At 42.3% G+C, this 26,167-nt stretch overlaps 1 protein-coding gene and 1 long non-coding RNA gene across 5 annotated transcripts in view; one reads left to right on the top strand and one right to left on the bottom strand.

The window, feature by feature from the left end:
* Nucleotides 1-4,007: 4,007 nt before the first annotated feature.
* LOC123387009 lies at nt 4,008-7,972 on the bottom strand. Its single transcript, XR_006601325.1, has 2 exons — nt 7,791-7,972; nt 4,008-4,305 (listed from the first exon to the last, which is right to left on the bottom strand). It is a non-coding gene; the product is annotated as an uncharacterized LOC123387009 (long non-coding RNA).
* A 77-nt stretch (nt 7,973-8,049) lies between these two features.
* The window catches only part of SLC25A13 (solute carrier family 25 member 13), a 180,299-nt gene continuing 162,181 nt past the window's right edge, over nt 8,050-26,167 (top strand). For all 4 annotated transcript variants that reach the window (XM_045062725.1, XM_004767839.3, XM_004767841.3 and 1 more), the window contains exon 1: nt 8,050-8,208. In XM_045062725.1, the coding sequence (XP_044918660.1) occupies nt 8,194-8,208 (15 nt within the window). In that variant the 5' untranslated portion in view covers nt 8,050-8,193. The remainder of the gene's footprint in view (nt 8,209-26,167) is intronic.

Below are 26,167 nucleotides of genomic sequence, written 5' to 3'. Positions count from 1 at the left end.
AATAGACACAGAGAGAGATAGATGAGGAGATAGTAAGAGCCAGGGTAGAATCTACATAGCCCAACTAGTTCTTGCTCGTCTATATCTTGATTAGCTATAAAGAAGGGTGAGAGGGAAATAATACCTGTGACAGAGTTTGTTGTTGTTGTTGTTGGTGGTTTTTTTTCTGTTTATTTTTGATGCTTACTTTTTATTAAAAACAAAACAAGGGGCGCCTGGGTGGCTCAGTGGGTTAAAGCCTCTGCCTTCGGCTCGGGTCATGATCCCAGGGTCCTGGGTTCGATCCCCGCATTGGGCTCTCTGCTCAGCGGGGAGCCTGCTTCCTCCTCTCTCTCTCTCTCTCTCTCTCTGCCTGCCTCTCTGCCTACTTGTGATCTCTCTGTCAAATAAATAAATTAAAACAAAACAAAACAAAAAAACAAAAACAAAAACCAAGTCTCATGAAACCAGTTTTGGTAAGATTGTTTTCCTGAGCATCTAATTCCATAAGGAATTATAGAGCTCTTGATGAAGAGTTTTAGGAGTTCTTGTGAAAGAAATAGCTGCCCTAAGAAGGAATGCTCCATGCTATATAGCTGGTCAGGCCTGGAGAGCTCACTATACGTTACTGGCTTCTGCTCCTTCCTGCTGATCAGATGCTGGCCTGCTGACACATTTGCCTGTTCTGCTACATCCCTCCTGGGTGCCCCGAGGGGCTGGGGTGGTCTATGCCTGACTTGCCACTGCTTTGAATGGATTGCTGGGCTTGGGGGACCTCAGTCAGACTCATAAACACAGGGTTGGGTTTGGTGAACAAACCCTCGAGTATTCTCCTTCTGGACTATAGAGATAGAGCTTAATCTCTTTAAAGACTTGACCTAATCCCCATGAGCAATCAGTTTCGCTTTACTGGGATCTTACCTGACCATGGTTAAAGGTTTTAAATATTCTACTCTCAGAACTGCTATTTCTCAAAGATTTACTATGCCAGTGATACCATATTCAGCACAAGGTGTGTTAGGCTCCCCATAGGTATTCGTGTCTCCATCTTCAGAACCTCTGAATATGTTACATTACATTATGTGGCAAAAGAGGATTAAGGTAGGAGGTGGAATTAAAATTGCTAACCATTATGAACTGAATTGTGTCCCCCTCAAAATTCATATACTGAAATACTAACCCCCAGAACCTAAGAATGTGCCTGTTTTTGGATATGGGTATTTAAAGAGGTAATTAAATTTAAATGAGATCACTGGGATTGCCTCTAATCCAGTATGACTGGTATCTCTATAAGAAGGGAAGATTAGGACACAGGGATGCACACAGGGAAGACCATGTGAAGACACAGGCAGAAGACAGCCATCTATAAATCAAGAAGAGAGATTTACTAACCCTGCTAAAGACAAACCCGGCTGACACTTTGGTCAGAGACTTTTAAACTCCAAAATTGTTAAGAAAATAAGTTTCCGTTGCTTAAGTCACTTAGTCTGTGGCACTTTATGGTAAATGCTAACAAACTAATACACTAATCACTTGACCTTAACATTGGAAGGTTATCCTGAATTGTGTGGCTCAGCCTGACGTAATCACAAGGGTCCTTAAATATAAAAGAGCAAGCAGAAGAAGAGATCAGATTGATGTGATATGGGAAGAACTGGACCTGCTCTTGCTGCCTTTGAAGATGGAGGAGGGCCATGAGCCAAGATATGAAGTGACTTCTAGAAGCTGAATAGGCAAGGAATAAATGGATTCTCTCCTAGAGCCTCTAGAAAGTAACACAGCCTCACCGATATCTTGATTTTACCCATTTTGGACTTCTGAACTATAAGATAATACACTTATGATGTTCTAAACAAGAAACTTGTGGCAATTCATTAAAATGGCAACAGGAAACCAATGCACAAAGGTTCTGAGCCTGGTCCATACAACACAGCAGGATATAAGGCATGACTCTTGCTTCAACATGGTTCGGACTTTCCTTGTTCTCATACTATTAGTTCTTCAAAATATCCCTATTATGTCTTATTTATCTACCTCTTTTGTCAGTGTTGTATAAGATTCCAGGGGCATTTCTCTTATGAATGGTGCTGGAATAAGGTACTGGGAAGAGCAACTGCTCTGGTCTAATATAGAAACATTCACAATTTGCCTTGAAATTGTGGATGAAGCCAAGTCATCAGGATGTCCTTAATTTAGACTTTGACTCACTGGCCCCTGTGGGGTAATCTTCCTCAGTCATTAGAGGCATTGGTGCTGTAGGTGTAGGACTTCATGTATTCAATGCATACATTAAATGGATATTTATTGAGTGCCTTATACATGTCAGTGTTGCAGACACCAGGCATACAATCTCTACTTCCTTTCCAATGGGGGAAGACAGAAGACAAATAAATTATAAATGTATTCCAGGTGATAAGGGATAGAATGAAAACCTAAGCAGCAGGTGAATGGAGGAGGGGCAGATTTCTCTGATCCAATGACATCTGAAAAAGACAAGAATGATAGATCTGTGAATTCTCTGAGGGCCAGGACTATGTCTTCTTCACCTTGGCTTCTGAGCGTAGAATATGATGTAGGGCAGGAAAATGAATAGAATATAAGGCCATGTTGGCAGGGGCTGCAATGGTCAACACTTAAGCCATGGAAGTATAAATAATGTGTATAATCCCATGAATCCTGGTCAAGCATCGGCTCTCTACTGAATTTTACTCTCAGAATAAACAGCAATCACATACCTCTGTCAACTTAGAACTTTTTGGGGTACTATGTGCCATCTGTTACCCCAGTACCATATTTAGATACTCTTACCAGTAAATACTGTAGTCTAGGGACTTGAAATGAAATTGGAAACCTGAATTCATCCCCAAAGCTGTAGTGGCTATAGCAGATTTTAGAGGTTTTCTTTGCCTCCTGTAAAGCTCTATGTACTTTGAGTGCCTGTGAATCTCCTCATTTATCCCTGGAATATTTGGCTATTGACCAAGACATTATGGTGAATTATATGTAAAGTTAGTGATTGTAATTCCTTTTCCCCAGCAGACTGTTGGTAGTTGCTAATATGGTCCCTACTTCCATTTTTGGGTAACTTTCAATGCTCACATTTTATATTAGGTGAAACTGAAGGTCTACCCAACGGGGCAAGTGTTCACAGGCTTGTGTAACCTGCTCTGGTCTCAGCAACTAGCTATTCAAGGCCAAGAGCATATCTCAAAACTCTGGGGATTTGATTTCAATTACACTTTCTCAAGATGTCTTCTTTTCTTATCTTGACTCCCTTCCTCCCTTTCCTTTCTTTTTAACTCTAAAAAGGTTGACACAGCTTTCTCTTTTTGATCTACTAAGAATACTAGGTCATATTCATTTCTGACCTACTTTTAGCCCACTCTCAGGGAAGCCTTGTCATGCTTGATCGGACACTGGCAGGATTCGCAAACCAAACGACTGCCCCAGAGGGTCCTGGGTCCTGAGCAAGGTCAGAACTTGGGAACTCTTCATTTACTTATTTCATGGCACTCCTCTTGCTCTGGCACACATGTCCTTTACCTGCTCTGCCATTACCTTTGCAAAATGCAATCCATACAAAGGATCGTGTTGCAATTTATAGTAAATGCTTAAAATTTCCAGTAGATGATGTGTTTCGCAAGCATTTTTGCTGGAGTAGACTTTCCAGCATGCTGGGATCTGGGAGCAGGCTGGTAGTGGTAAGGGTACCTCTTACTGGCTTGTCTGCTTTTTAGGGAGCTGAGGAAAACCAGATAGTTTAAGAGCACGGTCAAAGGGCATCTACAAGGTATGGCTGCTCTGGGAAAGGTGAAAGCTCAGAGCAGGACACGTTGTTCACTTTTCTGAATTCCTGGGGCTTGAGCTCACACTTGGGCTGTGTGCCTTCATAGCCCATGAGCTTTCCCCATGATTTGGATTGGCTGCTTTCCCAGCACGCCAGGTTGGCACCTGGTGCTATAAGACAGATGGCTTTGGGACCTCTATGGGTTTCTTTGGGCGGCTATAACAAAGTACTACAAATTGGGTAGCTTCAAACAACAGAAATTTATTATCTCATGGTTCTGCGGAGTACAAGTCCCCAGTCAAGGTGATTTTCCCAATCAAATCAAGCAGAGCCATGCTCCCACCGAGATTCTAGGTAAAATTCTGTCTTTCGTCTTCTTAGTTTCTGGTGGTGGCTATTGACTGTTGGCATTCCTTGGCTCATAGCTGGGTCACACTAATCTCTGCCTTTTTATCACCTGGCCTTCTTTGGTATGTCTCTGTGGCTTCTTCTAAGTGCATCAGTGTCGGTTACTTTCAAATGGTAGGGAGGATGGTAGTCTGGGAACAGAGAGAAGGGACAAGTATGAGACAAGTCAGTTATCAAGAGTGCACCTAAGCCTGTCAGTACATGATGAAGAGGTCAGAGGGAACATGGTAGGTGCCCAGGCAACTTACACTTTATCTTCTCAGATGATGTTTCACATCATGCTATTGCTTCCAAGGAAATCAAGGAGGATCTTTCCTATTTCAGAGCTTGTGACTGAAAAGTTCCTATTTTGAAAAACTTTTTGAAAATTTCTTTTTTTGGGGAAATTCTAAAATGAAGGAAGAAGCTTAATAATTGAGTCTGACTCCAAATGTAAGTCAAAATTCACTTTTATCCATATGTGGATACACTTGCATCCATAGAGTGGTAGGTTTGGTAGGTGGACTGATAGCCCCCCAAAAGACGTCCACATCCTAAACTCTGGAGACTATAAATGTTAATGTCTATGGCAGAGACTTTGCAGATGTGATTAAGGATCTGGAGGGTGGAAAGATTATCCTGGATTATCTGGGTTGGCTCTAGATGCCACTGTGAGTGTCCCTAAGGGGGAAGTGGAGGAATCCTTAGACAGAAGACACCATGTGAGGGAAGCAGAGTTACACACAGAAGATGCTATCTATGTATGTGGGCTTAGAAGATGAAGAAAAGGCTGTGAACCCCTGGAAAAGGTAAAGAAACAGATTCTCGCCTATATCTTCTGGAGAAAGCCCAGCCCTACCATCACCTTGATTGTAGTCCCTTAAGGCTCATTTTGAAATTCTGACCTCCAGAATCGTAAGAGAATATATTTCTGTTGTACGTCACCAACCATGTGGTAACTTTGTTAGAACAGCCATAAGAAACTTACAAACAAGAGTACGATGCTTTGTCCTATATTTAAAAACATAACTCTTTCAGAAAACTTATCATGAGCCCTGAGTAAGATATAGACTGGTGAATCACTCTATTGTACACCTGAAACTGAAATAACACTATATTTATTCAGTATATAAAACTGAATGAAATTAAAGAAAATATATAACTCTCTTACATAAGGACATAGATACATCAAGACTTGAAGACAATACAGTAAAATGTTTAACAGTGGCTAACTCTGGTGGTGGGATTTCGAGTGATTTTTTTTTTTTTTTGGTCATTACTATGATTTCCTAAATTCTCCAAGATATCCAGAGAAAATCTTACAGATTCTTGATTCTTTTTCTATTTTTTTTTCTTTAAAAGTTAAGGGAATATTATTCAATCTTAAAGAATCTTAAAACTCTGACACACACTGCCACATGGATGGAACTTAAGGACATTATGCTCAATCAAGTAAGCCAGTCACAAAAAGACAAATATTATATGATTTCACTTTTATGAGGTATCCAGTATAGTCAAATTTTTAGAGACATAACGTAGAATGGTAGTTGGTTGCCAGGGGCTGTAGGGGAGGGAAGACTGGGAGTGGCTGTTTAATAAGCATAGAGTTTTAGTTCTGCAAGATAAAAAAGAGTTCTGGAGATTGCATAACATGAGTGTGCTTAACAGGACTGAGCCATACACTTAAGATTGGTTAAAAATAGATTCAAACCACATTGAGGGCACCTGGGTGGCTCAGTCGGTTTGGCGACTGCCTTCAGCTCAGGTCATGATCCCGGAGTCCTGGGATGGAGGGTGGTCCCCGGGGACTAAGCTTCTCCCTCTGATCTTCCACCCTCTCATGCTCTCTTTTACTTGTTCTCTCTCAAATAAATAAATAAAATCTTCAGAAAAAAAAAAAACCCCACACATTGAAAATTTTAAAAGTTCATCTACATTATAAAAGGAGAGCTTCAGTGATGCCCTTAAAAATAAATATGCGGTATGTGATGTGATCTTGGTTACATGAGGTTGTGTCTTCTCTGGACCTTTTAAATTCCTTTAGAGCAGCTGGGGCCACTTCTCCGCATGAGCTGTAGACCCATCCCCCTGCCATTCTTTTCTCTATCAATTCCCCTGGTTTTGCTTTTGTTTTTGTTCTTTCACTCTGCATGGTCTTTCTTCTCTATGAACATGTTCAAGTTTTTCCGGCTCTGTTAGATTTCTTGGGAGTATGTTAATCAGTTGCTCCTCTTTGAAATGCTTATTTTACTGGCTTTTCAAGGTAATATGTATATTGCATATCATCTTCTTACAAAAAGACACACACTTCAAAACACTTCTTTCTTGTATTACTGATCTCGGGTGTCTTGCCAACATTCATATACCAGGGATGTAGGTGCAAGATAGGACGACTCTGCTTCTCTCTCCCACCCCCACATATATTAGTCATCACAGGTGACTAATTTTACCTCCTATATATTCTTTTAGCCCCATTCCATCTCTAGTTTCAGGCCCTCAGCCTGCCTTGTCTGAATATACCAACAGTTCCATCTTGCCCCATCTTTCCCACTGCAAGCAGAGTGATCCGTCTGTATTGCAAAACTTCAAACACTACTTCCTGCTCTAAAGCCCTTCAGTTACTACCCTACAGCATGGCATCTGACACCCTCTATGACATGATCCCTACCTGTCCATCCAGACCCTTCATGCACCAGTCCCACAGCTCAAGTCACCTTTCATGACCAACTACTTTCATAACTTGCTGTGGTTCTCCAGCAATTTCTGAGTCTCCTGCCTCTCTTCCTTTTCTCTGGGTGGAAAACCCTTCCCCTCCACTTCACTGAACTAATACACAGCCTCTTTTCTGCATACAACTTAGGCATTATCTCCCTTAAGGTACTTTCAGAGTCCTCAGTGTTCCCACAGTGCCCTGGGAACAGGTTATTGCCTTAACAGGTTATTTAAATAGCAGTTAACTATTTATGCATGGACCTCCTCACTAGCCCTTAAGCTGTTTAAGGGCTGGGACCATCTTTCAAGTCATTTTGATGTTCCCAGTATCTAGCACAGTGCCTGGCACATGTAGGCACTCAATTGGTATTGATGTATTAAAATAATTAATAATACACTTTTGCTGAAAGGTTATATCCATAACCCACAAAACATTTAAAGCCCTTTTCTCTCACCACCATTGCCCTAATTATAAATTGTCATGGCAGAGACACGTGAATGGAATTTTGATAAAGAGGGCTAAGATCTCTGGAGGGTTACACATTCAAATTTTCCAATTAAAATTCTGACCTAGTTATCTTAACAGAGCCTATATTCGGGGTGTGTGTGTGTGTGTTGGGGCGAATCTTTGACCTCTTCCATCCTAATACGTGGGGCTGAAACGAAGTGGCCTCCCGAATATTATGTCCCGCACTATATATACCTGGTTGGTACTTAGAGTTTACAGATTTGGCCTCAAAGTAGATTTGCCAGTGATATCACTTTGCTATCTTCCCTTCGACTGGCCAATGCCTTTGGATACATTCTACTATGGTGCAGAGTGGAGCCCCTTTGAAGGCGAACCGACGTAGAAAATGTGGCTAAAGAGTGACCTTGTGGAGTTCTCGGCTTCCTCAGGCTCCGTGCCCCTCCTGGCGAGTCTCACCCGGGTCTGGCCGTTCCCAGTCGAAGTCAGAAGCTTCCCTCGTCAGGTCACCTACCCCCAGGCCACCGGTCCGCGCCGCCGAGGTCGCCGCCCCGGGGCCGGGGTCACGTGCGCGCGCCCCGTCCACCGTCTCCCCCCGCGGACCCGGGCCCGCCCCGGGCCGCAGGGCAGAGGCCGTCGGATCACGCGCGCCCCGGCGGCCCCGGCCGGGCGCAGCCAATGGGCGGGCGGCGCCCGCATGACCCGCGCCGGCGGGAGGGCGTGGGGAGGCAGGCCAGGCGCGCACGCTGTCGGGCTGTATCGCCACCCCCGCTGCCGCCCGGACTGGAAGTGAGCCGCCGGGGCCCACGGTGCCAGCCAGCCTCCGGGAGGGTCCTGCAGCCGCCCGCACTCGGGGCGCAGCATGGCGACCGCCAAGGTAAGCGTCGGCCCGTTGCCCCGGGGAGCGTGCCGGCCGGTCGGGGCCGGGGGACTCGGGAGCCTCAGGCGTTCAAGTGCCGAGTTGGTGCAACGTGGAAAACAAATGGGAGAGGGGCGTGGGGCAGCTGTTCCACCTTGCAGCAGCGGGAGGAGGTGGGTGACCGTTCCTCCCGGGGTAGCACATGTGGCCGGTGCGGGGACGGAGGCCCGACCTTGCGGTAGAAACTTTGCCGGTTGAACCCTCCCACTTGGCCCGGGAGGGGAGTCGGTGCCTGGTCGGCGCCCTGCGGGCTGAACCACGCTGGGCTTGGAGAAGCCCGGTGGGCCAGGGCGGGCGAGGGCCCGGGGTCCTTAAGAGCCCCGCGACTGCCCCAGAGCGCACCTGCTTCTGACCCCGGTTGTTGTTGACTCGGGCCTCTCCTTCCCCGCGGCACAGCGCGGGCTGAAGCCAGAGCCTATTAGGTTTCAAAGGCCCCGCCCTCCCGCGGGTGGGGAAGTCACCTTGACTTCCGGCTGGTCGGAGAAGTCGGTGCGCGCGCGCGCGCGCGTGTGTAACAACTCCGGAGGACCCCCGTCCCGCCCCCACTTCCCATTCTTCAGCCCTCTCCCCATCTGACAACACTTACATACCGGCCTCTGAGCGTTTGAGAGGCTTCTTTTTAGAAATGACAAAACAGATTGTCCTGGGAGCCTGTTAACTCTTGTGAAGTTTTACTTAAAAGGAATTCTGTGTAATGTGAATCATTCACAAACCCAGAGGAAAGGCAACTCCGACAGCTTGACCTTTCCTCTTTCACCGTTTTTTGGAAACCTGGACACCATTTCAGTCTCTTTGGACTCCATTTCAACTTTTCTGACAGAATACCATATTTAGTCCCAATCACTTGACTCATTGGAATTTATTGCTTTTAATTTTAAGTTCACGAAGGCAGCCCTTTAATCAAGCCTATACAACTTCTTAGTTCGTTTTAAGTGCCGTGAACTTAAATATACCCAACATCTCAAACATTTGTCCTTAATCAAAACTCGGTGATAACCCTCAAGAGGAAAACATGGCCAACACATCATATTCCTATTTATTCAAGCAAACTAATCACATTTGCAATGGAAATTGTAAGCAGACAAATATATTTAAATGCTGTTCTATGACTTAAGTTTCTCCAGGCTCCCCAAATCTGCAGACTTCGTGTTCCTAACTATGTGGCCTAAGTGGCCTTTTTCTTTTCTGTAATTACTCTTGAGTTCCATCCTCAAGAGTCTGCTCTTGGGTGTGTGCATGAGTGTGTTTATGTGTGTGTGAACATATGGGTATAGAGAACTATTTTAGGTAGATTCTTTAAGGATCCCTGGTATTCATTTTTGGAAACTACATTAACCCTTTCAAACCCGGTAGCCCTTGACCTTTTCTTTGCATTAAATTTGCGTGCAGTCAGAGCCCAAGGCTTCATATGAATGCGTTCTCTCCTGGTGACTTCTTGCAGCAGAGTAGGTGAAAGTAGATTCCCGTACTTTATTTTTTAAAGATCTGCAGGTGATTTAAATAATTTTAATTTGGGGATAAAATAATTGAGGGGCCTAAATTGAGGAATATGCATATAATATAATTGGAGTACAAGAAAGAGATCATTAACCAGTATGAAGTAAATAAGTGGCATGGAAGCAGATCCTGCTTTTTGGTTGTATCTTTGTGAAACTGTCACATCATGTCAATAAGTGCAGTTGAATTTTAGCCAAGTATGAGAGAGAAAATGAAACATTTCATTTTTGCTCTTCTGGAGTTTGTGTTTCTGTTTGTTTATTCATTTTAGCCTTGCCTCTTTTCAGGGTTTCTGATGGCTCATGTCATGTATACCTGTATTTATAAGCCAACAAGACATCAACCACAAAGTCAGAGTAGATGAGAAAAACAGGATGAAGGGAAAGTAAGATGCAGCCAGGACTAAAGGTAGTGGAAAATAAGGATGTACTTGCTAGAGGTGACTGAATTTTCTAGCATCCAAAGTAAAGAGGAAATGATCAGTGAGGTCAGTTCCTTGAGAGAGAGGTCTCCTTGTACTGAGGATGGTTTCTCTCCATGCCCTTTTATATGCTGTGAGTGAACTGCATTCAAAACTAGCTCATGACCACACATATATGTCTGTGGGTTCCATAAGGCCATTTCTTGTAGTGTCACTCCCTGTAGCTCAAGGGCAGTGCCGTAAATGTAGTCTTAAAAGTTCCTAAAATGACTGTGGTGGTCTGCCTTAATCCAAGAGTGTCTCTTATTTAGTTGCCTTTTAGCACTATTCTTGGGAGGTGATTGTGTTGGCTACCAGTCAGTGTTGGACAACCCAAGTTAAAGGCTGTGCTCTTTGCTTTTTCCTGGAGTGCAGTTATTCCATATTGCTGGGTTGAACACAGAGCTATAGTCTCATTTAGAAGTAGGACTGACATCCCCTCTTATTAAAACATGAAGAGCTTGCCTAGGAGAGAGCTCACTTAAATGGAATGTCTCCGAGGTTGGGCCAAGAGTCTGAAACTCAGCAGTTATAGGTGAATTCCAGCACTCACTGTGATGAATTATTTGAATATTTAATTAGGTAGATTTGATATTTTCTGGATGAACTCAGTCACACCTAGCAGTTCTCTTTATTCTGAGTTTCCTTGTTTTTGTCTTTTTTTCTTTTTCCCCAAATGTAACTAATTGTTCATGTCCCTCATCCTTTAAGTAGTTCATATAGGCAGGCCAAGAATCTAGTCTTTGTTCTGCTTTTATTTTGCATGAAGACTCCACATAACGATGCCAAAGGTACATGTTTTTCATGATGTAACATTTATCTAACTCCTAGTATTTTGAGACAAACTCAAAAAACTTCCATTCTCGGGGCACCTGGGTGGCTCAGTGGGTTAAGCCTCTGCCTTTGGCTCAGGTCATAATGTCAGGGTCCTGGGATAGAGCCCCGCATCAGGCTCTCTGCTCGGTGGGGAGCCTGCTTCCCCCCTCTCTCTGCAGGCCTCTCTGCCTACTTGTGATCTCTGTCTGTCAAATAAGTAAATAAAATTCTTTTAAAAAAAAAAGCTTCCATTTTCTTGTTCTGCCTACTTTCATAAGGATAATCCTATAAGGGTTCCCTTGCTATATGGTAAATGGTAAGTGGTCTGCCTGTACTGTTGTGTTGTTTTCAGGATTTCTTTTAAAAACTTCCAAGCACTCCCTGCATGTATTAAAATGCAGACGAGTTTTTAAAAATTCATGCAACTCCACAAAAACTGCATTTTTAAAAAATTAGTATTAGAGAGGAAAAACCTTTCCTTCCCCTTCACCTCTTGTTTGGTTGTAGGGAACATTCCTTCTTGGTCATCGGTAGAGTTTGTACATTAATAATGAGGAAGTGAAACTAAATGAAACTCTTAAAAGTTAGAGAATGCTCCCTCCAGTTCAGCCAGGAGAGACGTTCAGAAACAATACTGGACATGGACCAGTAATTTGTCTAAAATTAGCCTAGACCTGAAAGAAAGGACTTTGGAGACAAATTGAAGGGTTAGTCATGAAAATGTGGTCTGTAGGACTAGTACACTTAGTATTGATAGTCCCTTCTTGGATGAGATGTTGCCATGATCGTATTATGTTCTTTCTTATGTTCCAGATGTGGCTAAGTTGAGGATATGAAAATGAGTTGGTCTCCCTTTGGGCCTTCAAGAAGACCATAGCCACACTGCAGGCAGATTCCTCTTATGGAAATGCCTGGGTAGGATTAGTGCTATAACAAGAGCTATGGGGGCATCAGGGAAGGAGACCATGTCTGTGGGCATAGGCGGTGGTATTTCAGCGTGAATGATTGGGGGGAAGAGGGAAGACCCATTCCAGTGATAAGAAACAGCAGGTGAAAGGCAGAGTTATGTTACTTACAGAGGAACCTTGGTCTGGCAGCCTTTTCCCCTGGTTCACCTGGTTTGGGACCCTGTGCTATAGGTGTTCCTCAGTTAGGCCGCACTCCTTAAAAGTGTCGCTCAGCCAATAGAGAACTGGGGGGTGGGAGTGGTGGGAAGGATTGAAAGCCAGGATATAGCACCTAAACAAACTAGGGAGCACATCTTTTTGGGTATGGAGTTGTTTATAAGATTGCTGGAGGGGCTGTGACTCCTTCTGCTTCTTTGACTTTTTGTCCTATGTCTGGCCTCTACTTTTGTTCGGTTCTTAAATGGAATCATTCTGCCCTGAGTTTCCTACTCTCTGTCAGTGGGAAGCTCCCCTCTTCGCTCAGCATGTGCTTCTTCATAAGCATCCATCCTTGCTGCCATGATGCCTTGGGGGTGTGTCTTGGAAAGGAGGAATGTGTGACTCTGCAGATGCATGTTGGTTTTGCTGGGAAGTAAGGGGGCTGTGCCCTCACCACGGTGATACAGTTCCTTTAGCATGTCTTCAGCAGCAACTTAGCAAGCCCTGTTTTCATGGCCTATTTAACCAGACCCTCTTGTTGGGTTAAATCGACCCAGTTAATGGTGGCTCTGGTGTGTTACTTAGGAATTATTCCCAGTGGTTGATACGTAGCGTGATACGTAGCGTGGTGGTCTGGTTTGTTGATTGGAAACGTTTACAAGATAGAGTACTCATATTCAGCCATTTCCTTTGGAAATTTGCTGTGCAGTTGTGGGAGTGAAAATAAGCCCGGATGGTTCCTTTTGACTTTAGGTGCTGACAACATAGCAGAGTTGGCAGTGTTGAAATTCTTAGTAATTTAACCTAAATAAACCACTCTATTTAATGACTGTTATTAGGCTGGTAGCTTTGTCTTGATTTCCACATGTAGTCACAGTTTCCACATGTTATCCATGAAAATTGTTGACTTGATATGTAAGAGTCAGATATTTCAAGATACACTTACTGTTCTATGGTAAAATGTCTTTTGCATAAGACTCGCGCAGTACGGTTTGGAGGAAAATTGTGTAAGTCTAAGTGTAGAGGAGGGAAAAGTTTTTCTGGACTCTCCTAGGGGTCCCTGGCTGGATCTGAGAATTAAATTGACAAAAACAAATGGACAGGAGAAAAGCACCCAAAGTTTACTGAATTTTTACCTGGGTATGGGAGTCTTCACAAGAGAAGGAAGACCCAGAGAAGTGACCAGGGCAGGAAACTTTTATTCCTTTTAGACAAAGGAAGAGTGGGTTTGTAAATAACTGAGGTGAAGGGGTTTGGGCCAGGAGTAGTAAATGATGAAGAAGTAACTAGAAGACAAGGGTTAGTTTACTGAGGTTTTATTTGTACAGCTGGCTGGGTCCCCACTTACCCATCTCTGGCGATAAGAATGTCTTTCTTCCTCTGTTACAGGGAGGGTACCCTTCACATGGGAGTTACATGACCGATTTCGGGAAAGAGGGTTGTGGGGGCGGAAGTCAGAGTGACCTTCCTGCTCCTGCTGTTTTCTCAGACTCCTTTGGCTTCAGACATTACAGATGCCAAGGTGCTGCGTTTTGGTGCAGCCTGATTTGAACAGGCTTGTAGCCCCAGGTGCCCATATAGAAGTTTTTCTAAGTTAGGCATGAGATTTTCGTGTGTCTGAGTCTGGTCACGGCGGTAGGTTGAGCTGCAGAGGAGCTCGGAACTGATTTCTTAAGTGGGAGGAGCCTGTAAAGAACGTTTTATTTATTTATGTTTGTGTAGTTCTGGTTTATTGAGGAGCTAGCCGGGGAGGAGTGGGCTTACATTGATGGTGAACACATGGATGAGTCTAACTTCTCTGGGAAAGTAGGGAGTGTCTGTGACGTGTGTGATGAGCAAATGCAGTGTAACGTGTGCAAATTCTTTGGGGATTAGGAAGTGCTGCAGGATGACCAAGAGATGCCTTTGTGGGCTGTGGGACATTTCTACCTAACTGAAAACTGGGGGACATAGACATTATTTAATTTACCTGGAGAAGACATAGTTTGCTTTTCTTAGGCTTGTGATCCATTCAGTGTTCACCATAATAGTTAGCCGATGTGGCTGCTTAGCCAGATTGTCTAAGTGGTCTTCTGGAGACTTGCTGTTGGAACTTTCGGTCCATGGGCCAGCAGCTTTGGTTTACTTGGGAGCTTGTTAGAACTGTAGCATTTTTGGACTCAGCCCAGGCCAAAGATTTTGTTGCATCAGAATCTGCATTTTAACTAGATCCCCAGGGGACTGTATGTATGCACATTAAAGTTTGAAGAATAGTGGTCTGGAAGTCTCATTACTGTGTAATTAAATGTAGTTGCCTTCCTATGCCAAGGTTGCAGCACCTTTTGAATTGGTTGTAAGTTAGTCCAACTTTTTGCAGAATTAAATAAATAATAATACAATCCAGGATAAATTTTAGGGTTTTGGGATTAGTTTTGATTCTGCATTGGGGTCAGGGTATTATTTTTGGAACATATCCCTGAATTATTATTTAAGGGAGTGTACGATTATTATACAAGGGTTGTACTTTTCTCCATTCTTAACTACCCACCCATACTTACAGGTCCTGAAAATGAACTTGTGCCTCTTCTCTTTTTTGACATTCCCTCCTAAAGTCGTCAGTCCTGAAACTGTTAGCCTGTCCTCCTCATATCTGGATTCATGGAGCCCCATGTCCCACCGCTTCCTGCCTGTAACACCTTTCATCAGCATTCATGATATCCCCTCTCACGCTGACATCTTAACTCTCTCATTATTCCTTTATTCTCGTTTGCCGGCTTCTTTTTGTCCTTCTGCTTCCCCCTGAACTGTGGGTGTCCCTAGATCCTCTTCCCTCTGAAGGGTGATGGCTCCGTGTCAGTCAGTCTGGATAGCTCTCTCAAGCAGCAACCTTGCATTTGCAGCTGTTTGTTACAGATCTCAATTTTTCTGCCTCAAAGATATTTCCAACTCTAGAATTGAATTCATCTTGTTGATCGTTCCTCACTTTCAGCTTGTGACTTAACTTTCCTACTGATTCAGGTTTTCAATTAGCTCAGTTACATGCCTGTTGTGGGTGGCCAGGAGAGGCCATCAGTGGGAATTTGGAAGAGGACCGAGAGATGGGTCCAGTAAACCCTGATGCCCTAGAGCAGGAATGTCCTATCTCTTCCATTTATGTCCCAACTTTTCATAAAGCGTTGCTTTAGCTTCCAGCCTGGTCTTGCCTTTGGTCCCTTCCCTTCACTTCCCTCTCCATTCTGTCCAGGTCTGTCAAAGGCAGCCTCTAAGATTGGCTCTTATTGCCAGGCTCGAAGCAGTACTGTGTTCACGAGGACAGCGCTTAATCTTTTTATTAAAAGATACATTTGGGTGTGTTGTTGATACTGACCATCTGCCAGCTCATACTGTACTGGGCTTACCAAAATGAGTCCGTTATTGTGCATGTTTTCAAGAATTCAGTCTGTGGGGATTAAAATAACCAGGTAATATGAAGATCCATGCTTATCTTTATGATTATCTTTATAATCATCTATAGCATAACAGGGAAAAGGTATTGTAGCCTCATTTGACAGGGAAACTTAAGATTCAGAAATGTTGGGCAAGTAACAACAGCCTTAGCAGGTTACATTTATTTAATACAAAGTCAGGCACTGTTCTAGGCACTCTGAACATGAAGTAATTTAATCTTCTCAACAATTCTATGACATATAAGTGCTGTTCTTATCTCCATCATACAGATGGGCAGACTTACCTGAACAGAATGTTTAAGTGTCTTGCTGAACAGAGAAGTTAAATGATTTGTCCAAGGGCACACAGCTTAGAAGGGGCCAAGCTAGGATTTGGAAGTCAGGCAGCCTGGGTCCAGAGTCCAAGCACATAACCACAAGATGATATTGCCTTCTTTAATTTGCTTTGTTACACAATGTAGTTTTGTATTGCCTATAGAATAAAATTAATCTCTTCAGCCAGCTAATGCTTCCTTGGTCTTGGCTGTTGTCTCTTTTTTCCAGTATTACATCACCCTTGTTCCCTTCTGATATCCTTCACAGTGGTTTGTGAATGGGACCCCTGTTCTCATTCCCAGCCATAAAGCTATGGCAACAGTGTAACTCCCAGGGAAAAAGGGAGCCTGTTTGTTTGTTTGTTATTTAATTTAGAGCTTAGTCAGAAGGGGTATTTCTTGTCATTTCTCTGTATGGGTTGGTAGGTTTTTTAAGTTTTTTATTTTAACTTTTTTAGTTCTCTTTAATTCTTCTTAGGAACGGGGTCTTAGTTTTATTTCACCATTCCTTCGGACACCTGCCAGGATGTTAATCCCATGTCCTGCAGTTATAGTTTTTACAGTTTGTTCTAATCAAGATTCAGACATGGGCCACACATGGCATTTGACTGATCTGCCTTTTAAATCCTGTTAATCTGTAGGTTCTGCTGCCTCTCATTTTATTTCCGTGCAGTTTATTCCATGAGGGAATTGGGTCATCTTTCCTGCAGCTTGGATTTTACTGATTGCACCCCCCTATTGTTCTTTAGTCCTCAGTGTTTTCTGACAAGTGATCGATCTGGAGGCTTAATCAAGTTTAGAGTTTTATTAATTTTTATTTTTTGTGTTTGGCTTGAGTACTTCCTAAGGGATGCTGGGTGCCTCTCTCAGGTTATTGGGTACTTGGTACCGAGTACTTCATCAGGGGCCCATAATTCTTGGTTCTTTCCTGTGATGTTATGTTTGATGAGTGGGTTTGGATGTTGCCTTTCTATTCCAGCAACTTCTGCATAATGGTTTATTTAAGTTGTCTAAATTTTTTTTTAAAATTTTTATTTATTTACTTGACAGAGAAAGAGAGAGAGAGAGAGATCACAAGTAGGCAGAGAGGCAGGCAGAGAGAGAGAGGGAAGCAGGCTCCCCACTGAGCAGAGAGCCCAATGTGGGGCTCGATCCCAAGACCCTGAGATCATGACTTGAGCCGAAGGCAGAGGCTTAACCCACTGAGCCACCCAGGTGCCCCTAAGTTGGCTAAATTTTAATATTAGCAGTCATTCGCATGTATTATGATTTTCATTCTTTAAACACACACACATATGTGTATACATACCCCTATTACAATGAATGTGTCTCACAGTTATTACAAAAAAACAATGGCTGTTAAAATCAGTTAGCTCTCAGTGGCTATAGAGTTTGTTTGGAATGATGAAATGAGAGCTGGTGGTTGTCCAACATTGTGCATACACTAAATGCCACTGAATTGTGCACTTGAAAATGGTTAAAATGTTAAATTTTGTAGTATTTTGCCATGAAAAAAAAATCAATTGCAAATAGACTGTAACACATTGAATAAAAAAGAGCCACACTGTCATTTCATGAGAGAGTAGTATGCATGCCCCCAAAAGTCAAAGTGAGAGAGTGAGAGGTCTAGCTTTTTTCTTTTCTTAAATACTAAAGAATGCCAACAAATAAAGGTGGAAGGCTCGATAGAATTAGGAAAAGGAAAAAATACCACTTCATAACCCTTGGGTAATAACTGATTTGGGCAAGGTTCTTCCAGTGGATGCTAAAACTTGTCAGTAAAAGTATCTCCTTATAAATTACTGTACAATGAAGAGCTCTGCTTCGACCTCTGATCCAATTTAACATTATCAGGAAATGGAACAAGCTATCATTGACAGTCCCCTGAGGTGATGCATTGGGAAGTACACAACATTCATGACATTGGGAGAATGCTTGTTAAAAATGTTGGATCTAAGTCTAATCACAGAGAAACAATCAGACAAATACAGAAAGTAGGACTTTCTGTAAGACCTCTGGTCTGACTTCAAAAATGTTAATGTTGTGAATGAAAAGGCTAGATTAAAGACGTCCAAGGAGATGTGACAGCCAAATGCAGTACTTAAACCTGGGTCCAAAATAAATAAATGAAACAGTAAAATAAATAAGTAAAAGAATGCCCAACTGGTGTAACTTGAATGAGTGTATATTAAATGATTCTGGATTAATTTGCTAGGGCTGCCATAACAAAGTACCAGAGACAGAGTGGCTTAAACAACAGGAGTTTATTTACTTACAGATCTAGAGGCAGAAGTCCAGGATCAAGGTGTTGGCAGGGTTGGCAAGGTGAGATAAGATTTAGAATTTGCTCGTTAGTCCTTGGATGGCCTTTTTCTCCCTGTGTCTTCATATAGTCTTCCGGTAGCGTCTGTGTCCCGATTTGATTTCTTGGAAGCATTCACACTCTTCTCTTACTGCAGGTTGATGTTGACTCTGTTTGAGGATCCCACTTCTTTCCAGTATCTCCCATCGCAGTACCAGAAGGAAAAGCTCAGTCCCTGCTTCTCTCTTTTGGTGGTTCTTGGAGATTTGTTAGCCCTATTTTGGTGTCCACCAGCAGTTTGAGAAGACCCTGGTCTTGACCTTTGTCCAGTTTTCTGTTGGATTATTTGTCTTTTCACATTGATTTGTTCTAAAAGCACTTTTAAGAACCTTGGCCCTTTGCCTTGTCTGTTGCACATTTTTTTTTTTTTTTTGGTAGTTGTTTAACTGGTCAATACTCACCTTTGATTTAAAAAATGTTTTTAAATTAAAAAATTACATATTAATCTTTTCATTTATGGATTCCTTTATGGATTCTGAGCTGTTTGTGATGTTTAAACATGGCTTCCCCATTTAATAATATATAGGAAACCACTTGTGTTTTTCTAGTACTCTTTATAAGTCTCTCTTTCTCTCTTTTTGAAATTATTAATTATCTGAAGTTATTTTAATACAAGATGAAAGGTAGGAAACCAGTTTCATTTTTGTTGTTGTTGTTCAACCCCAGGAAGTCATGAACCTTCACTGTAGTGCCACATCCCCAGCCACCATGACCTGCTGCCAGCTCAGTCCAGACCCTCTGCTGGCTTAGATTCTTAAGAGAAAGTACGATTAGTTCAGAAAGCCAAGACAGCCTCCCCTTGCGGCCCAGTTGTCCTCCTGTGACTCCATCAGCTCAGCTGCTATGCATAGGAATATGGAAAGGGTACCAGGAACTGGGGAGCGAGGCACTGCTAGATTCTGTCCCAGCTTACACTGCTTTCATCCAGTCCTTTCCCTCCCTTCCCCGCCTCCTCACAAATGAGAGCACAGGCGGTCATGTTGCTGGTTAGTGATAGAGTGAAAATTCAAATATCCAATTGCAAGGCTCATAAAACAAGGGCAAGTAGCATTCCATGAGGGGAATTTGGTTGGACAATTAGGAAAATCTTCCAAGAGGAATTGGCATTTGACCTAGGTCTTCAAAGAACTGCAGCATTTTTAAACTTCTCATTATGGAAATTTGCCATAATGTAGAAAAAAAAGAAAGAAAAAAAAAAGAAAAGTATAATGAACCTCCATGTTCCCATCTAGCCAATTTCAGGAATCATTAGTTTGTGGCTAATAATTGTTTCATTTATACTGCACTGGCTCTTCTCCTTCCATGCCCCTGATGTTTTCAGTACAAATCCCCATCATCATATCATTGTATATGTAAATATCAGTGTGTATCTTTAAAAGAGATTTTTTTTTTAAATGCACAACCAAAATATTATACCTAAAAAAAAAATTAGTGATTCTTCAATATGATCAGATATCTATTCTGTATATACTTGATACATTTTCCCATTTCTTAAAATTTTTTAAATAGTTTTTAAAATTGTCATCTACATAAGACTCAGGCATTGCAGTTAGTTGGTGTGTCTTAATTTTCTTTTAATCTCTAGGTTCTCCTGCTCTTTCAGTCTTGTAGTCTCTAAAAGCCAGTATAATATAATGGTTGAAATCTTGGACTCTGTGTTCAAATTATGGCTCTGGGCAAGTTACTCTATGTATACCTCAGTTTCCTGACTTATAAAAAGGGGCGTAGTTGCATTTGTTTCCTGGGTCAATGTGCTCATGTTTGCACGGCTCAGAGCCAGGCCTGTAACATAGGTAGCTTATGGAAGTGTTAGCTGTGGGTTTGGAATCAGAGAAGTTGCTCAGAGGAACGTGGGAAGTCTGTGGAGCACGGAAGAGAGCAGAGGAGGGCTCATGTGAGTGAAATTGTGTGCATTCTTTAGAAGGGGGGGCCCTGGCTGTGCAGAGGGTTCCTGTTCTTTTTCTTTAGGCTTCCTCCTGGCTCCTTGACTGTTCTTCAGTTCAATGATGTTGATGCACAGTGGAATTTTGAACAGGTAAGGTATGATTTAGTGGAAGCAACTTTTCTATTGTCATTTGATTTGCTGCTTTCTCTTCCTCTGCATTTATGAAGTTAACTGTTCTCTCTCAGAAGCCCTTTTAACTTTCGGTGGCATTATTTGGGCTCCAGCAACTTGTGATCTCTTAAGTAGAACCTTTCAGCACTTTATAAATATGTCATATACTTTTTATAGTCCTTTGTTCCCCATCAGGAACATACATCCCAGTCTTCCGAACAGCACAATCAGTTTTTATTCATTTAAGGAGCAGTAGTAATTTGACACTTGCTAATATGTAACAAATTATATTGGGAGCTGTAATTACAATTGCAGCTGGTTCCTAATTATACTGTAACCTTGATGCTTTAAAAAAAAATGAAGACCAAGTTCAACCTGTAATACAGGAGAATAATATTCTCCATTCGGCAGGTCTGCTTTCTGCTGACTGTGGGCACTTAGACATCGTAATGCCAAATTAAAAAGACTGTTAGTTTCAGCTCTGGTGTTGTCCGGTGATACCCTTCCATAAGGACAGCTTGAAGTCCCCATCCCTGCTTGCCATATTCTCAGCACGTCCTCCAGGTATTATAATTAGTGTCAAAACATCCTGGGCTCTTGGGTCATTTTTGGCTCTGTAATTTACCTACTCACTTGTGATGACTAAGAGTCTTATAGCCTCAGTTTCCTCATCTGAAAAATGGTGATAGTAATGACTCTTTACCTTAAATAGTTTCAGAGATGTTCTAATGAGCACCGTGCCTAGCATAGACTAAAGGACCCGGTAAAAGTTACCTGGTTACTGTTAATTGCTGTCACCAATAATGAACAGTCCAGCTCCAGAGACTTTACCTCTACAACCCCCCAACACCAACAGAATTACAGTGTTAGTTCTGCCACCACTCTAATTTGCAGAAGCACGTATCTCCACTGATGGATCAGGCTGGCATTCCCGTTGTGAGGCAGGGTCTCTGGCTTATTTGGCATTGTGTCCTCAGTGCCTGGCGCTGGGCCTGGTGCAGGGAAGGCTTTCCCGAGGCGATGGCATTGTGAGAATGGGCAGCACCATCTACACAGTGGTTCTGACTCAGGGTGCAGTAAATCTGCCCCAGGGCATATTTGGTAATGTCTGGGTACATTTTTGGTGGTCACATTGGGGAGGAGGAGTGGCCAGAGATGTTGCTAAACATCCTACAGTGCATCAGACAGCCCCCAGTAACAAAGAATGCCGGGACATCCAAAATGTCAGTAGGGCCAAGATTGAGAAAGCCTGCTCTGAGGTAACCTGACTGCCCGGGTTATGGTCCTGTGGAATAGACTTGGGGTTTGGGGTAGATCAATCTGTTTGACCTGCAGTTTTCTCATCTGTAAAGAAAGAGAGTCAAACCTGCTTCAAGTGTTCTTTGAAAATAAAGGGGGATTAAACAGGTGTGTCCCTAGTTACACTACCTAATTAAGTTAATCTTTTTTAGAAAGGGGGAGAGCACAAGCTAGGGGAGAGGCAGAGGGAGAAGCAGACTCCCCGCTGAGCAGGGAGCCTGATATAAGACTTGATCCTAGGACCCTGGGATCATGACCTGAGCCAAAGGCAGATGCTTAACCAACTGAGCCTCCCAGGCGCCCTTAATTAAGTTTCCGATTGTTTTGGCTACTCATGATTTTTTTTCCCCCAGTAGACTTAATTTTTTTTTTTTTTTTTAAGATTTTATTTGTGGGCGCCTGGGTGGCTCAGTTGGTTAAGCAACTGCCTTCGGCTCAGGTCACGGTCCCGGAGTCCTGGGATCGAGTCCCGCATCAGGCTCCCAACTCCATGGGGAGTCTGCTTCTCTCTCTGACTTTCTCGCCTCTCATGCTCTCTCTCACTATCTCTCTCTCTCAAATAAATAAAATCTTTAAAAAAAAAAAAAAGATTTTATTTGTTTATTTGACAGAGAGAGAGATCACAAGTAGGCAGAGAGGCAGGCAGAGAGAGGGGGAAGCAGGCTCCCTGCTGAGCTGAGAGTCCGTTGCAGGGCTCAATCTCCGGAGCCTGAGATCATGACCTGAGCTCAAGGCAGAGGCTTAACCCACTGAGCCACCCAGGCGCCCCTAGACTTAATAGTTTTGAATAGTTTTAGGTTCACAGCAAAATTGAAAGGAAGGTTCAGAGGTTTCTTATATACCACTTGTTCCTAAGAGTGCACAATCTCCCCATTATTTTCCTTCAGAATGGTACATGCGGTACAGGTGATGAACCTACATTGACATATCGTTATCACCAAAGTCCCTGGTTTGCATTCGGATTCACTTCTGGTGGTGTACATTCTGTGGGTTTGGACAAATTGTATAATGGCATGTATCCACCATAATAGTATCATAATTGGTATTTTCACTGCTCTAAAAATCCTCTATATTCTGCCTGTTCTCCTTCCCTACTCCCTCACCTCTAGCAACCACTGATCTTACTTATTATCACCACACTTTTGCCTTTTTTTAACCAGTGTCATGTAGTTACAGTCCTACAGTATGTAGTCTTTTCAGATTAGCTTCTTTCACTCAGTAATCTGCATTTAAGTTTCCTTCATGACTCTTCATCACTTCATGGCTCTTTTTTTTTTTTATGCTGAATAATACTCCAATATCTGGATGTCCATGGTTTAATTAACCATTCACTGAAATACACTTTGGTTGCTTCCAGTTTTCAATAATTAGGAATACAGCTGCTTTAAACATCCATGAGTAAGTTTTTGTGTGGATATACATTTTCAATTTGTGAGTCATATGGTAAGACTATGGTAATTTTGTAGGAAACTGCCATTCTTTCTTCCAGAATGACCATAGCATTTTGCATTCGCATCAGTAATCCGTGAAGAGTTTCTGTTGCTGCTCATCCTCACCAGCCTTAGTGTTGTCAGGATTCTGCATTTGGGCCATTTAGATAGGCATGCATTGATATCTTGTTTTAATTTGTATTTCCCTGTTGGCAGATGATGTGGAGCAACTTCTTATATTTACTTCCTATCTATCATCCTCCTTGGAGATTTTTGTGAAGGTCTTTCGCCCATTTTTGTATTTTTTTTTTTCTTACTGTAGAGTTTTAAGAGTTCTTTGTATATTTTTGATAGTAGTTCTTAATTGGCTCCTCTTTTGCAAATACTTGATCCCAGTCTTTTGCTTCTCTCTTCATTTTCTTGACATTGTCTTTCGCAGAGCAGAAATTTCTATTTTAGTCAAGTTCAGCTTCTCAGTTCTTTCTTTTGTGGGACATGCCATGGGTGCTACATCTAAAAAGTCCATGCCTAACCCAAGGCCATCTGAGTTTGCTCCTTTATGATCTTCTGGGAAGTTTACATTTAGGTCTCTGATCCATTTTGAGTTAATTTTTGTGAAGGGTTTAGGTCTGTGTGTAGAGTCTTTTTTTTTTTTTCCTGTTGTTATCTAATTGTTCCAGCACCATGGTTGAAGAGGCTGTCTTTGCCCTCTTGTGAAAGATCAGTTGGCTCTATTTATGTAGGTCTATTTCTAGGTTTTCTGTTCTGTTCCATGGGAGATCGTTAATATCCTCTTGGAGGATTGACCCTTCTGTCATTCTCTAATGTCCCTCTTTATCCCTGGTAACTTTCCTTGCTTCAAAATGGGCTCTGACTGAAATTAATATAGCTACTTTTGCTTTCTTTTGATTAGTGTGTAGGTGACAGTATCTTTCCTTGTTCATTTACTTTTTTGTTTTTTAAAGATTTGTTTATTTTAGAGAGGGCAGGAGTGAGTAGGAGGGAGGGCAGAGGGAGAGGATCTCAAGCAGACTCTCCACTGAGTGAGGAGCCCACTGTGGGTCTCAACACAGGATTCAGTCTGTCGAATCATGAGATCATGATCTAAGCCGAAATCAAGAATCAGGCACTTAACTGAGCCAACCAGGTGCCTGCCCCTCTCTTCATTTACTTTTAATATATCAGTATTTTTATATTTACAGGGTTTTTTTTTGTTTGTTTGTTTCTTCGTAGGTAGCATATAGTTGGTTCTTATTTTTTGATGCATCTGACAAGCTAGCTCTGTCTTTTAATTAATTGGTATATTTAGATCATTAATATTTAAAGTGATTTTGATTATCTTGCTTGGTTTTTTCTATCTTCATGGATTTGTGGTTTCATGTCTGACATTGGAGGGAAGTTCTCAATCATTATTATTTCAAGTAATTCCTGCTGTTCCTTTTTTCTTCTCCTTCTGGTATTTGTTTTACATCTATGTTACATTTTTTGTAGCTGTACTGCAGTTCTTGGATATTCTGTTTCCCCTATTCTACCCCCACCCCCCATCTTTTTTCTCTCTGCTTTTCAGTTTTGGAGATTTCTGTTGAGATATCCTCAAACTCAGAGATTCTCCTCTTAGTCATGTCCAGTATACTAATAAGCCCATGAAAAGCATTCTTCATTATCCTTAAAGTGTTTTTGATCTCTGCTGTTTCTTTTGGTTCTTCCTTAGAATTTCCATTTTTCTACTTACATTGCTGATTCATTGTTGTATGCTGTCTACTTTATCCATTAGAGCCCTTAGCATATTAATTGTAGTCGTTTTAAATTCCTGTTTGATCATTTCAACATTCTTCCCATATTTGAGGCTGGTTTTGATGCTACTCTGTTTCTTCAGATTGTGTGTGTGTTTGTTTTGCCATTTGCTATGCTTTGTAATTTTTTCTTGCTAGCCAGACATGATGTACTGGATGGACAAAAGGAACTGCAGCAAATTTGCCTTTGGTAGTGTGGTGGTGGGGTGCAGAGGGGGAGGAAGTGTCCTGCAGGCCTGTGATTAGGTCTCCACCCATTGGAGAGTCTCTGGCTCCAGGCAGCTTACTTCATAAGGATGTCTCAGTTTTTCCGCCTTCCCTGAGGTGGGAGAGAATGGCTAGCAGTGGCTGGGATAGGGTATTTATCATGCCAGTAGTAAGGTAGGCTTTGATAATACCCCAGCAGGTTAGACTGTTAATAAGTAATTTCACCTGAGGACAGATCTTGTTAAAAAGAACGGAATACTCGGATGGCATTTCGGAATGGTTCCTTTTCCTGTCCTTGTGTGGGATGTGCAAATGATTTTTCTCCCACTTTCACTGTGAGAACCAGGTGGAGTTCCCAGAGGTGAAACTCACAAAAATGTGGAGACCCTCCTATGGCTCGGACTTTCTAGAGTTTTCAAATCTCTGTCTGGTCCACACTGAGCCTCCAGCAGTTTGTCTTTCATAGGTCAGGTTTTCCTGCACCAACACAGATTTCTACAGAGGTCCTAGTTGGTCCTTAAAATAACTTTCTGAAATAGATACGCAGGTTTTGTTACTTTGCCCATTTTATAGATGAGGAAACTAACTTGGAGATATTACCTGATTGTCCGGGGTCCCCGGGTTAGTAATACACTGGGACCCAGATCTTTACTCTGAACCTGGTGATGTTTGCTTTTGTCAGGGTGGGCAAATACCTTCTGTCTCCATGAGGAGTTGAAAATATAAACAGAAAAATGTCTATTTTAGAAAAGACTCATATTGTCTCTTGTCAGGTTTTTACTCTTGGGAACATTTACTGGAATGTTAGCTTTAGCTTAATAACAATAATAAAATCTAAAATTAGTGTGTTTAAAGTTATTTTAGCATCACAGAACCCACAGCTAAAACACCACCATTCATTTCTTAACTGTTATATTCTGCTTCTTAATACGGAATTGTAACGGTGGTGGCTTTATCCTTGTTTAAAGTTTGTCTACAACAGTGCAGAGTTAAATCCAGCACACTCCACAAGCTACTGAATCCTTCTGATAAACATCTGCAGCACCCCTGACATGACCCGTTTGTGTAATTACCTGGTGGGTTAACGTTTGTGGTATCTGGTGCCTTATAAGTCAGGTGTTGAGTGATGTGAACTTTTGAGGGTTGATTACA

This window comes from Mustela putorius, unplaced genomic scaffold, assembly GCF_011764305.1.
Source record: "Mustela putorius furo isolate JIRA1106 unplaced genomic scaffold, ASM1176430v1.1 tig00003845_pilon_pilon_pilon, whole genome shotgun sequence".
Classification (NCBI taxonomy): Eukaryota; Metazoa; Chordata; class Mammalia; order Carnivora; family Mustelidae; genus Mustela; species Mustela putorius.
The sequence above is the reverse complement of the archived record's forward strand: the minus strand, read 5'-3'. Positions and strand labels throughout refer to the sequence as shown.